The 16,188-nt window shown below is 41.2% G+C and overlaps 1 protein-coding gene across 1 annotated transcript in view; it reads left to right on the top strand.

The window, feature by feature from the left end:
- The window catches only part of Enpp3 (ectonucleotide pyrophosphatase/phosphodiesterase 3), a 74,982-nt gene that overhangs the window by 32,558 nt on the left and 26,236 nt on the right, over positions 1 to 16,188 (top strand). The window contains exons 8-14 of the mRNA XM_005360913.2: positions 1,162 to 1,281; positions 1,767 to 1,876; positions 4,009 to 4,074; positions 5,654 to 5,726; positions 13,262 to 13,370; positions 14,414 to 14,542; positions 14,897 to 14,928. Of these exons, the coding sequence (XP_005360970.1) occupies positions 1,162 to 1,281; positions 1,767 to 1,876; positions 4,009 to 4,074; positions 5,654 to 5,726; positions 13,262 to 13,370; positions 14,414 to 14,542; positions 14,897 to 14,928 (639 nt within the window). The remainder of the gene's footprint in view (positions 1 to 1,161; positions 1,282 to 1,766; positions 1,877 to 4,008; positions 4,075 to 5,653; positions 5,727 to 13,261; positions 13,371 to 14,413; positions 14,543 to 14,896; positions 14,929 to 16,188) is intronic.

Here is a 16,188-nt window from a genome sequence, read left to right on the forward strand (position 1 = left end):
TATATATATATGTAACAAAGAGTGCCTAGGCACAGAGAGTTGGCTTCGCTACTTTGTTCATTGCTATGCTAAAACACCCGAGGCAACTGAAGCAAGCAAGAAAAGGCTTATTCTGAAGCACAGTTTGAGGGGCTACATTCTGTAATGTAGAAGGCACAGATAATAAATATATAAACTCACACCTGTATACCCAGTGAGCCACTTTCCACTTCTTCCATCAAGACTTTACCTTTTAAAGGCTCCACAGCCTTCCAGAATAGCACTACCAAACAGGAACCAAGTGTTAAAACAACTGAGCCCCTGTGGGACATTTAACAGTGACACACCAACGGACATCAATGTAAACCATTTGCTTGATGCCAGTCATTTGCTGCTGGAGCCAAGAAATGGGCTTGTAGGGTAGAGACCTGCGCATCTTCCTGATACTTAGGTTTGTGGCTAGACTTTTATATTGAGAGATATGGGGTTGGAGATGTAGCTCAGTGGGAGAGTGTTTGCCGACCATGTGTGAGGTCCCAGGTTCAGTCCCCAGTCTGCAAAAATGAATATATGACAAATTAGACTTTGGCAGGGTGAAAGTGAGTTCCAGGAAATCAGGACTGTTACACAGAGAAATCCTGTTGTAGCACAAATAATAAAAACTCAGTGACAGAAATGGGGGTTCAACCCAAAAATCAGAAAAGCAAAGCAGCCAAGCCCACAAGAGAAGTCTTAATCTCTACCAAAACTGGGTTAACACAGACTAAGCAGACTAAGCCTCTCTGTCCTCCCATTTTATATTCCCTCCAGGCTGGGATTAAAGGCCTGTGACTCCCTAGGACTGGGATTAAAGGTGTGAGTCACCACCACCTGGATTTGTTTCTGTATTGATCTTGATCAAGCCCAGGGTGGCCTTGAACTCTCAGAGATCCACCTGACTCTGTCTCCCAAATCCTGGGATTAAAGATGTGTGTCACCATTGCCTGACCTTTAGTGGCTTTAGCTTTGCCTTTGGCCTGCAGGCAAGATTTATTTTCAAAGTACAAATAATATACCACTACATCCTGTCTCGAAAACAAACAAAAGGATGGCGTCCTTCCTAGGTATGAGTATGGATCTGTTGCTACTGAGACATGCCTACATTTTACTAAAGTCTTCTTATTTTTGTAACAAAAATTATAGGGCTTGTATCCAGAATCTCATGGCATTGTTGACAATAACATGTATGATGTGCACTTCAACAAGAATTTTTCTCTTTCTTCAGTGGAGAAAAACAATCCTGCCTGGTGGGGTGGGCAGCCGGTATGTACCATTCTGCTCCTGGCCTCCAAGCCTTTCTTTCTGTGTGCCAATGACTCAGGCTTCTCATTTTACCCCGAGTTCCTCATCACCCGTGTAGTTTCTAATGGCTGAAAATTTTACTATTCTTTATTATTATCATTTGAATTAAAAAAAACAGTTATCGTCATTTATGTTGAAATTTGGGTATTGTATCATCAATGTACCAACCCTTAGCTTTCTCAAAAAGATAACTATTTCCCCCCACACTGTTTTGCAATTTCTTCAAAGGTAAAGAACTATGCAATGTTATCAGTGTGAAAGAAACAATGAACCGTTCCTATGTTACTACATGTTTTATATTTGAGGCAGATTGACTGATTACAAATTTTAAGTTACTGTAAAAACAACCATGAATGGTCGTGAGCAAATTGTCAGTCAAGAGTTGTTAGCAGTAAGCCACAGTGTTTGTACCTAACAGTTATCCTATTGACTTTCACTTTATATAGATTTGGCTAACGGCAATATATCAAGGTTTAAAAGCTGCTGCCTACTACTGGCCAGGATCAGATGTGGCTGTCAACGGCTCCTTCCCTACCATATACAGGAATTACAGCAAGTACTGAGCTAAGACTCTGTCTAGGGGGAGATCTATAGGATCGATTTTCTTGTTTATTTATTTGCCTTAAAGACTTTTTCCACTTGTTTGGTGTGTGTGTGTGTGTGTGTGTGTGTGTGTGTGTGTGTGTGTGTGTGTGTGTGTGTGTACTGCACTCAAGTGTGCCATGGAGTATATGTACAAGTCAGAGGCCTCATTTTGAGAGTCAGTTCTCTTCTTTTCTCATAGGGGTTTGAGATTGAACCTAGGTCACCTAGCTCAGTGTCAGGCAGCTTATCTGTTGTAGCTTCTATTTGTTGCTCTTTTGTTGCTTACCCTGACACAAAGCAACTTATGGGAGGAAGGGATTTATTTAAGCTCACATGGTCAGGTTAAAATCTGTCACTGAGGGATGCCACAGAGGCTGGAACATGAAACAATTGGTGGCATCATATCCATAGGCAAGACTTGGGAGGGAATGGGTACACGCATGCTCACCTGCCTGCTCTTGCTGAGCTCAGTTATTCTCCATGCTTACAAAGTTCGGGAGCCCCTGCCTAGGGACTGGTGCTAACCACATTGGACTGGGTTTCTCCATCAACTAATTTAATTAAGACATACCCAGAAGCCAATCCAATGCAGTCAATCCTTCATTAATATTCTCTTTCCTGGTGGCTCTAGGTTGAAAATTAAAAGTAATGATCATAGCCTCTGGGCCACTACACTGTCCCCTTTCCTTTTCTTTTCAGTGTTAATAGCTGAACCCTGGGTCACATGCACACCAAGCCTACACTTTACCGCTGAGCTCCACTCAAGGCCCATTTTGTCTAATTTTGATCACAGTTCTATTCTTTCAGTTGTGGAGGCCCAGGATCTTAGAGTTGTTGCTTCTGTTCTCATATCCCTTGTCCAGTGTGTCAGTCTTTGCTTTTGACTCCACAGATGATGCAATCTGAGAATCTTGTGTTACCTCTGTTTTGTACTTCCACCCCTTGCCTGGAGCCCGGGAGCCCCTCTGTCGACACCCCTCTGCTTCTTATCCCCGCTGATCTATTCTTGTTCATCAGTCAAAGGAGTTTCTTTTAAGTACAAGTCCAATGACGGCACTGGTTTGCACCCAAGATTTTAATGGCTTTGAATATCCAACTCTGTGAATGTTGTTCTAAGGGAACCATACAAGGGCAGCTCTGAAAGGGTTGCAGCCAGAAAGCCAGTAGTAATGTGACATTCATAAAAAGAACATTTGGATCTTTTGACTAGGCAGACCCTTCTTTCTAAGCACACCCTGCTTATTCTTTCTAATGAGCTACTCTATTCTAGGAAATCTGGTAAGAGCAATATCGAAGAGAGGTAGCCGCAGACATTGTTTTAAGCCAGTTTCGATGGATTCCTATGTGTTCTAGTTTCTTTTCTGCTACTGTGGTCAACACTATAACCAAAGACAGCCTACAGGAGGGAAAGGTGTATTTTGTTTACATTTCTAGGTCACAGTCCACCATGGAAGTCAGGGAATGCACTCAAATAAGATCTTTGAAGCAGAAACAATGGCCGGATGCTGTTTGCTGTGCTCTCACAGGCTCTTGCTTAGCTCACTTTCTTTTTCATCTGCCTCGGGATTGTACCACCGACAGCATCTGGGCCCTCAATTCATAATCAAAACCATGTCCTACAGATATAACTATAGGCCAACTTGATGTAGACAATTCCTTCACTGAGATCCCATTCAAGTGATTCTAAGCGGCAAGCTGACATAGAAAACCAACCATCACACTATGCCGGCCAGAGAGAAAGACTTTGAGGCCCCTCACTCACTGATTAAATTCTATTTCAAATACATAAATACTGTTTGCTAATAAGTGTGAATGTATAAATGAATAAAAGTGAATAGAATGAATCGTTGATAATGGATGGTTTTCATTTTGGCTGTGGGAAATTAAAGGAGAAATGAGTAAGGAGGAAAGCAAGAATTGTCTTGATTAGAAAGAGTTTGTTTTAAGTCTTTTTGAAGTGCTGACAATGGGGGAGTATGCCGCATCCCTTTTAGTGTTCTCATCCTGCACTACAGAATGGATACCTGAAGGTGTTAACTCCCCTCCCTAAGGAAGAATACATTGAAATATATTTGATTAAAATTTCAAAACTTTTCATTCCAGTTCTGTCCCATATGAAACCAGAATCTCTACGCTGTTAAAATGGCTGGATCTGCCCAAAGCTGAAAGGTAACCCATCTGTTGATGAGTGCTCCATTGTGGTGTACATATGGGAGAAACTGGAATGTTCTGTACCATTGCTGGTGGTTTTTCAAAACCTTGGAATTAATTCCCTGTCTGTCCTTCTGTTTTTCTGTCCTTTCTTCCTTTCCTTTCCTTTCCTTTCCTTTCCTTTCCTTTCCTTTCCTTTCCTTTCCTTTCCTTTCTTTGTTTTTTTTTTCATTCTTCCTTCTTACTTTGTCTGTCTGTCTTTTTTCCCTCTTCCCCCTCCTGCCTCCTCCTCCTTACAACCCCTTCTGGTATTTTGAGAGGTTTAGTCATATGCTGGCCTTAAACTCACTGTATAGACCAGGCTGCCTTGAACTTCTTGCCATACTCCTGCCTCTCCCTGCTGAGTACTGAGATCACACCCTTTCCAAATGAAATCTTTTCCAAGCTGGTTAACTGATTAGCACTTCAATGGTTATGAAAGTTTGGAACTGTCTAGAACCACATTATAACTTATTTTAAGCCATACGTAGCCCTACACCTTGTCCATCTCTATGTCAGACCTAACATCCTGTGACTAACATGTAAAAAACACCTTTTGGAATAGACTTACTTAACAAGACCCTAATTTCCACCAGCGAAGGGCTAAGAATGTGATCAGTAGCTTCTAGGGCTAATAGCAGAGTTGCCTCCATTTTTGCTGTAGCGCTCCTCTCTAACACCCTCAACAATGTGTTTGAAAGTGTTTTGATCTGTTGCTTTCTCTATTCTGTTACTATACAAACTTCATGAAACTGCTTCTGTGTTAGACTGTATAATTTTGGGTAAACTAAGTCTGTGCTGGGGCCATGGTCACTCATATTTGGCTCCCCAACAAACGCTCTTGTCCTCTTTGAGGTGAGAGATGTGTTTTGAGTTAACACAGGCCTGTGCCACTTACACTAGCTATTGGCATTGCTTTGCTTTTTAATGAGATCTTTTCAAGAAGTATTCCTGCGGACAAATACTCCAGGGTGAGGGGGTTTGTTGACATTAACAACTAAGGTAGCTTCAGTCCCCAAGAGGTGAGGCAGAGAACACAAAAACATAGAACTGAGGCAGACATGGCAGAGGCTCTTGCACTTGTTTCCTTGGCTCGACTCCAGGAGCTGGAAGAGCTGTTGCAAAGCCAGAACCACAGACCAGAATCAGAGGCTACTGAAAGACAGCACCAGGTAAACAGAATCCAGCACATCAGAAAGCAGCCGCTGGCAAAGGAGCTAGGCAGAGAACACAGAGTCAGCCAAAGGCCGGACACCAGGAAGTAGAAAGGGCTGAGCGCATTTGAGAGAGGTCTTACCACAAGAGCAAAAGGGATGCTTTCACAAATGAGCCACAGTAGTGCCTGTTCTGGCAAAGTATTATTTGCTTCCCATTAGGAGACTCAACTCCACTCAAGCCAAGAGCATCCATTGGCCTGGGAGGGGGCCTTAAAGAGAGAAAGAGGCAGGAACAGCCAAATATGCTCAAGACCCTTAAGATCCTCAAATTTATCTGTGTGGTTGTCCCATCTGTATGGTTGCTAATATCATGTCTTCTTTTGTTTCAATTTTGTGCCTAGACCCAGTTTTTATACCTTATATGTAGAAGAACCCGATTCTGCAGGGCATAGCAATGGACCAGTCAGTGCTGGGGTAAGTTCTTTTTGTTGTTTGCTTGTTTGTTTTCAAACAAATGGAGAATCATCCAGCCCTAACCTACAAAATAAGATCAGATTCTTAAAATTTTTTACCAAATACTCACACTTAAGACATACTTGAGATCAAACAACCAAAAGTCTAAAATCAGCATTTTGGGTTAATAGTTTAACTGTGAAATTGTTAAAAGTTCTGGGAAGGATAACTGCCCAATTAACCATAAATCTTTTCTATTGTTTTTATTGCACTCTGCATTTTTCTCTGCTCCCCTCCCTTCCTCCCCTCTCCCCTTCTTTCCTTTCCCGTGACCCCTACCCTCCCAATTTACTCAGGAGATCTTGTATTTTTCTCTTTTCTATTGAGATCCATGTATGTCTCTCTTAGGGTCCTCTTTGTTGTCTAGGTTCTCTGGGGTTGTGAATTGTAGGTTGGTTTTTCTTTCCTTTATGTCTAAAAGCCACTTATGAATGAGTACATATTTTATTTGTCTTTCTGGGGTCTGGGTTACCTCACTCAATATGATGTTTTCTCAATTATCCATTTGCTCACAAATTTCAAGATGTCATCATTTTTCACCACTGAGTAGTACTCCATTGTGTGAATTACCACATTTTCTTTATCCATTCTTCAGTTGAGGGTCATCTAGCTTGTTTCCAGGTTCTAGCTATTATGAATAATGTTGCTATGAACATAATTGAGCACATGCCCTTACGGTATGAATGAAATTCCGTTGGGTATATAACCCAAAGTGTTATTGCTGGGTTTTGAGATAGACTGTTTTCTAATTTTCTGAGAATTTGCCATACTAATATCCAAAGTGGCTGTACAAGTTTTCACTCACACCAGTAATGAAGGAGTGTTCCTCTTAGTCTACATCCTTTCCAGCATAAGCTGTCATCAGTGTTTTTGATCTTGGCCATTCTGACAGGTATAATATGGAGTCTCAGAATTGTTTTGATTTGCATTTTTCTGATGGCATTTCCTTAGGTGTCTTGAAAGACACTGAAGTCATTTGAGATCCGTCTGTTGAGAGGTCTCTATTTAGGTCTGTACCCCATTTTTTAAATTGGGTTATTTTTAACCACAAATTTTAGGTCTTTTGATTGGCAATCTGATGAGGACTTTGATGTGGAACTCTTAATTCACATACTGAGAACTCAAGGCCAGATACTTCCTGAGCACTCAGCATTGTAGTGTGGACATTTCTAGTGAAGTCACTGCCCGACTCTTGTGGTGTTCTCCACTGTCTACCCTACCCACTGTCACTCAGAGCTCATCACAAGCACTCCAGGGACCGACTTCTCTCCTTATCACTGGAGTGACTGCTAATACCAATTTCTTCAGCAGCTAGACCATTCTCAAACAACTTTTTCACGTGGCTATTGTACTTAAATACTATTTCCAGCAAACAAAGCCATTGTCTTTTCTAAACCCTACTGAACCTCCATTGTTTTGTTCAAAATGTGAAGCTTTAAAAGCTCCCAGGGGTAAGATGTCCTATGGAAACTCATTTAACAATTGCATCCACTGGAAAGTAAACATGTTTGTTTGGGCCGTCTTCCTTTACTAGTTAGCAGTAAAGTCTTTTTTCTTCTCCCTGCTAAGCAAAGATGGTTCCTAATGCAAGGCCCTGCTCAGTTCTCACCACCTGTGGGCCTCTTCAGTCTTCTGGTACCATTCAGAACCTAATGCAGCATCTCACACTTATTCCGGTGTATCGCAGAAAGAATAACTTACTAACTCCAAAACCCTTCTTCTGCTTATTCTCTGTTTAGCTGTTGTCTGTGTGTGCTGCTACATGTTTGATAAGATTAATCATTTGAGAAGGAGCACTGTCCTGCATTTTCCACCTCTGCATCTGACTGAGATTAGGTGCCATTAGGTTTTTCTTTTCTTTCCTATGCTCTAGTTTTAAAAACATCTATCTTTAAGTTTTAAGAATAATTATGAGAAGTGCTGCAAATGAAGAAAACTTGAGTGCTCAGAGGTGTCTAGGAAGAGGCCCTGTTCTAGTAGTTGCGGGTGGGATTGTGCGTTGCTGGAAGAGTATGTCAGTCAGGGTTTTCTAGAGAAACAGAACTAAGGTGATAGACACACACACACACACACACACACACACACACACACACGTCCAAAAATAACTTATTAAGTGAGCTTTAAAATGGTAATGACAACCAAATCATACCCGAGACACCGAGAACTCAGGAATCATTCTGTCCTTGAAGCTGGTGCCTCACTAATAGGAATAGTCCTGGAATGTCTGTCTCTTGGTGGGGAGTCACAACAGACAGCTACTCAGTCCATCAGGTGAGATGCCTCAGTGTTCTTAGTTTGGCATCGAGAGTCCAGAAAGTCAGAAGCAACAACAGGGCAAATCAGCTTGTAAGAGGGAGAGCCAACCGAGCAAATGGTCAGATGATCTTCCTTCTGCAATGCCCTTTTTTTAAAAAAACATAATCTGAATGGCTACCAGAATGTGATGCCCACTTTCCATATCAGCCAGGCCAATTCCTCAGGTGAGGCTTCCTATTCAACAATTCTAACTTGTGACAAGTTGATGTTAAAATCAACCATATTAGTGAGTCTCCCCCTGAGTAACAAAAAGGAAACGGAATTTGCAGATGGCCTGGTAGAAGAAGCTGACTATGTACTACAGGACCACACAGAAGGGCCACATGCAGACCACCGCCCCCCTTCCACAAATAGACAGCACTATAATGGTGAAGAATGGTGGTAGTAGGTACCGTTATGGTCCTTTTCTGCAATCAGTCCTGTCTGAAGTGCAGCATGGCTAGGACCTCACATCCCTGACTAGGACACTGGGAATCAGAGGAGGCCATAGAGAAGCCGAGAGAAGGAGGCAAACACCCAGTCATGCAGGCCAGAGAAGTGTTCAATGAGAAACATTGTGGCACTGTTATTAGGAGAGGGGAATGGCTAGTTCCATACGTATTTAGACATCATTTTTATTGGACAAGAGGGATGCAAGAGAAGGGGGGAGAAACGTGTTAGTCTCTGCAAAAGTCTAGAAGAAAGAGGGCTTGAACCAGGGAGGAGGCCAACATCAAGGCTGGAAGAAGGAATGGTTGAGAATCAGTTAGAGGATAGATGGTGACTTTTGGTGGGAGACGGGTGAGAAATGATGTGTTTCTGCTTTGTGTCACATGCAAACAGGTGAGTGATGGGAGTTCCACTGGCATTTATAAGCCTACCACAGGGACATGTTGCGGGGAGATGTTTGCTTATCTAATTGAAGTAACTATGATGTCCAAATGAATGTAAGTTTCCAAATGGCAATTGAATATGTATTGAAAGATGAAAGAGGATAAGGAGCTGGGAATTGGTAGCATACAGCTACACACAGAAGTGGAAATGTCATAAGGAGGGAGAGAAGAGTGGCAACCAAAATGGAGATGAAGACAAAACCTATGTAAGATCACAACAAATGGGGGGAAACAGATGGAGGAAGTTTGATAGCTTTGCAATTTTAGTATTATCATCATTATTGCTATCTGTAATCACATTTTAATTTAAAGTTCCTAAATCCTGTGAATTAAAAGTGTTATGCCCCAATTCGCAAGGTCCCCCAAAAGCCAACAAGGAGACCGAGTCCCGTATGTAAAAGCAAAGAGCTTTTATTTTATGCAAGTTTTCAAACTTGGTCTCTCTGTGTGTCCAATGTATTGGTATAATCAGAGAGCCCCAAGCTCAGTTAGAGTTGGGTTTTTATAGTAGTAAACGTGGGGGTGAGGGGTTTCTGAGGTTCAGGACCCCCGATTGGCTGACATTTGTCTAGGGGTGTCCTGGTGAGTGTGTGTTGGCAGGTAGTCCTATCTACAGCTGTTGGAACATTGGGCATTTCCTTTGGATGGTCTGTTCTTGGGTGGTGCTCGGGTAATCTCAGTTCATGTTTCTTCCTGCAGCCAGATATTGCTTTAGGGTAAACTGCTGAGACTCAGGCCTCCATTTAAATTCATCCACTGCTGAGTCCTACTCTGGCAGGTGATAATGGTAAACAACTTCCTTTGGGTAATCTGTTCATATTTAGCTTATCATGGCTGACTCCTACAAAAAGCACAAGGTTGTTTTGTTGTTGTTGTTGTGTTTTTGTTTTTTTAGTGTGCTTCAGCCCATGTACTAAGTTGAAAGCTCATTTAAGCATAAGGTAATACCCTAGTTTACAAAGCCATCTTGAAAGGATAAAGAAAGTAACAAGTTAATACCATGCAATTTTTTGCTGTTAAAGAAAGCCTTTATCCCTTGGTCCTTGGACTTCCCACAGGTCAGGGAACCCTGATTGCTCTTCGAGCTGATGAGAGAGGGGGACTTGATGGGGGGAGGGGGAGGGAAATGGGAGGCAGTGGTGGGGAGGAGGCAGAAATCCTTAATAAATAAATAAATTTAAAAAAAAAGAAGAAAAAAAAGAAAGCCTTTATCTTTGCTGTTAAAGATATTTTAAATTACTAAAAACTTGATAGTTTAAATGATAATGTAATGGGAAGGTTACACTTGAGAGGGCCTAATGAAATGGTGATTTACAGGGTGCTGGGATTTTGGTATTGAGGAATTCCAGAAACTTCTTTTCTCTTTCTTCCCTCTTCTCCCCTTTCTTCCCCTCCTTCCCTGATCCTGCTCTCTCTCTCCTCTGCTCATTCCCCTCCATCCTTCTATTCTCTTTCCTTTTCTCTTGCTCCCTCCACTCTCCTCCCTCACTCTTCCCTTCTCCTCCTTTTCTTCTTCTTCCTCTTCTTCTTTCATCTTCTCCTCCTCTTCTTCCTTTCCCTTCTCATCCCTCTTCCTCTTCCCCTTCCTCCTGCTCCCTTCCCCCATCTCCCCCCTCTCCTTCCTTCTTCCCTCTTCCCATTGAGTCCTATGATGTAACTCAGGCTGTCATTGAACTCTTAGTCCTCTTGCCTCAGCCCACTCAGTGCTGTGCCGTTGTCATGGTTGCTTTGTATGGAAGCTGAAATACTTGCAGACTGGTTTTCATGAGTCGGTAAAAGTCACCTGTTACTCATTATTCAGTAAAGAATCTTTACATCTTTAGTAGGATGAAAAGTTGGGAGGAATGAGTTGTTCCGAAGAGAAAATTAGAGACAGATTAACTTCAGTGTTGATACTGTTCACACACATGGCAGGATTTTAGAGTGCTGGCAAGTGCCCCTGTAGAGGAACATACTGAGAGAGGTTACATCTTGGAGGATGGTGGGCCTTTGGGAAGGCATTGCTGTATAGGACTTCCAGCCAGCTGGATCCTCTGCAGCTTTGAATTCAGTTCCACAGGGAAGAAATGGCAGATCCAAAGCACAATTACTCACTCTGGTCTTACCAATTAACCTGTTATATCAGGGCTTCATGTTCCTTTCCTATGAGTTAGCAGACATGGGATGAGTTAGGGTATAGGGATCTTGCCTTACAAGAGCTCATTTTGCCCTTGGGGTGGGAAGGCTACACACACTAGTGATTTCAAGACTGGGAAGTCCAGTGGCAGCAGTGTGTCAAGAGCTGGTAGAGAACAGAGGGTGAGAACTGGCTCTGAGCATGCTTGGGAAATGTGGGTAGGATGGTGATGTGGAAAGGGACATTGGCATCTGGGACAGTGACAGACAAATTAGACTGAAATAGCCTGACACTAAGAGTCAGATGAGCATCTTGGGTTTGGTGATAGACTAGGGTTGGTTCCAGTCTTTTTGTCTCTTAGCAACCGTTGGCTGTGAGTAGGTTAAGCCTTCACAACAGGACATTCCACATCCATGAGTGCTTTCCGGGAGGCTTTTCTGTGAGAATTAGCTAATGTCTTTAGTTTTGTCTGGTTTATAAGATATTGTTTCTAAAGAAGAAACAAAGACAACAGTTGTAATAATGAGAGAGACAAGACCCATTTCCCTAATCTCTTACTATGCTACTACCCTTTTCACTAAAGAGGGCTGGAAAAGAATAGCCTTGACAATTCATTAAACTTTAAGTCAGTTCAATGCACTTTATTGATAAAATAAAGAGAAATTGTAAAACACAAAGACTACAAACAGTTAAATGAAAATGAACCCTAAAATTTGCTAGTTAGAGGCAAGCGTTGTCTATATGGCTTGGTATATTTCTGTTAGTTTTCTGTTCATATGTTTTTACTTAGAAAGGGTGAGCTACTTACATTCAAAACCAGGGTTATGAAACATGAATGGTGGCGTTTATAATCTGACTTTCTTTTGTTAATGTTTAATATATAGTGTTGTGAATCTTTTCCTATGCCTTTATTTTCTCTAAAATTCTTTCATGGGCAGGAAGAATAGTCCAGCTTGCCTAGCATGTTTGTGTCTGTGAACCTGAGCTCCAGCAAAACACACACGTGCACACACACACACATACACACACACACACACACGATTTGTAAGGACTATAGCCTATGCAGCTTAATATTTGGATGTAATTTATTTTTCCTAGAATTAAAATTACAAGTCAACGGCATTGTAGATGGACTTTTCTGTCTAGACCAATGATCAGTTCTGTCCCACCACCCACTCCCCCAATAACCACACAGAGACTTAATATTAATTACAATTGCCTGACTGATAGCTTAGGCTTGTTTTCAGCCAGCACTTATAACTTAAACTAACTCATTTCTAATAATCTATATGCTGCCCCAAGACTCATTCACTTCATGTAGGGAGGTACTTCCCATTCTGCTCACTCTGTATCTCCTGATGACTCCTCTCACTCTGCCTTTCTTTTTCCCAGCATCCTCTCCATTTGGCTCTCCTGCCTAACCTCATCATGCCCAGCTATAGGCTATTCAGCCCTTTTATTAAATCAATCACAGTGTAAAGGACTATTCCACATAATATGACAGGTTTCTTTGCATGTAATGCTTGTCTAGAAATTGAATTATTTGGTTGAAGAAAATATTACTTTTTAGTAGTCTGGTCCCCCATTGTCACAGAACCTTTTCAGAATGTATGAAACCCTTTAGCTCTTTTAGAAGGGACCCAGATTTATACCTCTATCATCAGGAATTCTTTTTAAGGTTTTTGTTTTTGTTTTTTGTTTTTTTTTTTTGGTTCTTCGAGACAGGGTTTCTCTGTGTCACAGTCCTAGCTAGCTCTTGTAGACCAGACTGACCTCGAACTCACAGAGATCCTCCTGCTTCTGCCTCCTGAGTGCTGGGTTTAAAGGCGTACGCCACAACTGCTCAGCTCCATCAAGCATTCTTATGAAGACATCTTATGAAAACACCGAATGGTGCTTGTTGATATTCAATATTCCTTCATATAGTATAAGCCTTTAGTCAGACTTTCTTTATAGAAAATGTGCTTCAACTTTCTTGTTATTTATAGAGAGTGAGAAAATTTATATTTGGTAGTTGTGGTGACAAAGGTGCTATCTCTGATGCCACATCTAAAATTGCCCTAATTCTAGAGAAGAAAAAAAATACACTTAATTTTTTTCCTTGACTGGGTAAATTTTTTTCCTTGACTGGGTAACTATTTAGTTACTGAAATGGCTTAAAAGAGCAACTTGAACTCTGAATTATTTTTCAGGTAATTAAAGCCTTGCAGTTAGTGGATAATGCTTTCGGAATGCTGATGGAAGGTTTGAAACAGAGGAATTTACACAACTGTGTCAATATAATCCTGCTGGCTGATCATGGTATGGTGTTTTTTTTTTTTAAACCCCTATTTTATCATTGAATATATTTTATCTTTCTAAAGATAATAAAAAATGATGGTGATATTTCAAGTCTGGATTTCCAGATGTAGATGCTATTGAAAATGTAAAGAACGCATTTTGTGGTCAACCATGGAAAGATTTCTACCCTAATTATTTAATAGTTCTGCATATTTTCTGTCTATAAGCTTTATTTCCTGAGAAGTAGAGTCAAATAGAGTTTCTAATGGTTACCAGGGATGTGGGCAGTTGTTATGCAGTCTACGAAGAGCTTCAGGCTGCCTTTTAGCCATGGTTTCTTTGCAGCAGTTGGCTACATTGAAGTCTTACTGAGCTCTTGCGTTTCTTAAATTACATGGCAGGTGTGTGCTTAAGCATCGGTCTTGTCTACAAAATCCCTGTCTCCTTTTGTTTCCCAGCTCAAGGTTAACTCTGGAGTTTGTTTGTGCTCGGTAGGGAAGGAAGCGGATCCCCCTTCCTGCACAGCAATGCCTGCATTGTTAAGCCTTCTCCCTGCCCCCCAACTCCCACTCAAATGCACATTTAAAGCTTCTAAAATAGTTTCCTATATCCTTGTGCTGTTTTGAAAGTATTGGAAGAAGTTTACATGAACATTTTATTAAAGAAAAATGTTAAAATTAAAAATTTTAAATGCAGTCTTAAGAACCTGCCCATTAAAAAAAAAAATACATCATTAACAACTGGTTCTGGAGAACATGATGTTTCAATGGACTTCAAATGTACCTTCAAAAGCAAATCCTTTGGAATCATTTAATTCATCTTTATTAAACAAATGGTCAACGTATTCTTTTCCTACTGAGTCTCACTTTATGGAGATGAATCTCCTCACCCCTCACCCACTGCCACAGTTTTCAAGTTCTGCCATTCACAGGATAATAATTGAAGAGATTCTACAAATCCTCACTTCACTTGTGTTTGAAACATATATTCGACATTACCAAAGACAGACAATATTTTTTTTTTACCATTTATATACGTCCAATGAGTTTTTTATTTTATTTTAGGAATGGACCAGACCTACTGTGACAAGGTGGAATACATGACAGACTATTTTTCTCAAATAAACTTCTATATATATCAAGGCCCTGCCCCTCGCATCAGGTCGCGCAATATCCCTCAGGACTTTTTTACCTGTAAGTATGAAGGAAACGAAGGGAAGCGTTGAAAGAGTAACTATAGTTACCAAGTTCTGAGAGCCTGTGGCAACCATAAGCTCCTTTTTAGCTTTTTGGGAAAACTCCACAGAAGCACATGAGGCACCCCCAAGTGTAGTTAGTCTACACAATCCAACTCACACTGTTGGGTCAAGACAAATTGTACTCCAGTCTTTAATTCTAAAGTAGTTTTTTGATTTAAGAAATTTTCACAGTTTTTTTTTTGTTGTCACAGTTATTGATAAATAAATATGTATGCCAAGTTTGCTGAAGTTGTTTGTATTTTGGCAATGATTTACATGTAATGTGACTTATCTTTTTGTTTTGAAACAGTTAATTCTGAAGAAATTGTCAGGAACCTCAGTGTAAGTCCCTTTTAGAAATTTTATGATATATTTTATGCTTAGAATATATTAATGTGTATTATTATCATTGTTATCATTGTTGTAGTTGTTGCTGTTAAAATACAGCCAACAGATATATTCCTATTGTATGGGTTTTGTTAATTCACTACTGTTATGAATGACACAAAATTGTTTAAGCATGTGTGGCAAGCAGTCAGAACAAAAACAGGAAGATGGAGTATGAACTATTGAGGATAAAGAGACACTGAATACGCAGGGGTTAACATCATCTGGAACCTCTTGCAAATTCAAAGCCATGCTAGCACAGAAATTCTTCAGAATTGGGATACATGCTGTGCACATACTGGATGGCCTTGGGCCTCAATGTTTCTTTTGGCCTCTCTAAATACACTTGCTTTCTTTGTATTTCATCATTTAATGATCTGTATGCTGCGGAAGTTCTGTTGGGGAAAAGGAGCGCGTTTCTAATATGTGAGAGGCGCCAGGGGTTGAGGAAGGCAGGCTTTGAGGTCCTTTCCCATGGCATCACACACTCAGGCTGGGTGTGGAGCTGCATGGGCTGGAAGAGCTGGGCTGTGCTTCTCCAGGTGCTTTCTTACTCCTGGGAAAACGTAGTAGGGCGGTCTCAAGCAGACCTGAACTGCAACCTCCACTCTGTGCTAAGGATGATGAGAGACACGCTTTAACCTTAAATCCGATGTCTATGCACCCAGTTCTCAAACACAAAGACTAACCAGGTGCTTTGTCAGAAGCTGGAGTACCAACCTGTCTTCTCTAGACTCATCTCAACTGCACATCCAGAGAAAACCTGTGGGCAGTCCAATCACCTGCTGATCTCAGAGGCATGCTCTGTTCTCTCGTGGGGAGCTGTTTTTAGCATTGCCATGTGCCTGCCAGAAAGCAACAAAAATACAAAAATACTGAGGTAGAAGAAGTTTAGAAAAGATTCTGAAATAGGCAAACAAACAACAGAACAACAACAACAAACTGGCAAAAGTCTGCAATGAGTACTTCCTTTCTTTTTTAAATTTATTTATTTATTAAGGATTTCTGCCTCCTCCCCGCCACCGCCTCCCATTTCCCTCCCCCTCCCCCTCCCCAATCAAGTCCCCCTCCCTCATCAGCTCGAACAGCAATCAGGGTTCCCTGACCTGTGGGAAGTCCAAGGACCGCCCACCTCCATCCAAGTTTAGTAAGGTGAGCATCCAAACTGCCTAGGCTCCCAAAAAGCCAGTACGTGCAGTAGGATCAAAAACCCAT

The sequence above is a fragment of the Microtus ochrogaster genome, linkage group LG4 (assembly GCF_000317375.1).
Source record: "Microtus ochrogaster isolate Prairie Vole_2 linkage group LG4, MicOch1.0, whole genome shotgun sequence".
NCBI lineage: Eukaryota > Metazoa > Chordata > Mammalia > Rodentia > Cricetidae > Microtus > Microtus ochrogaster.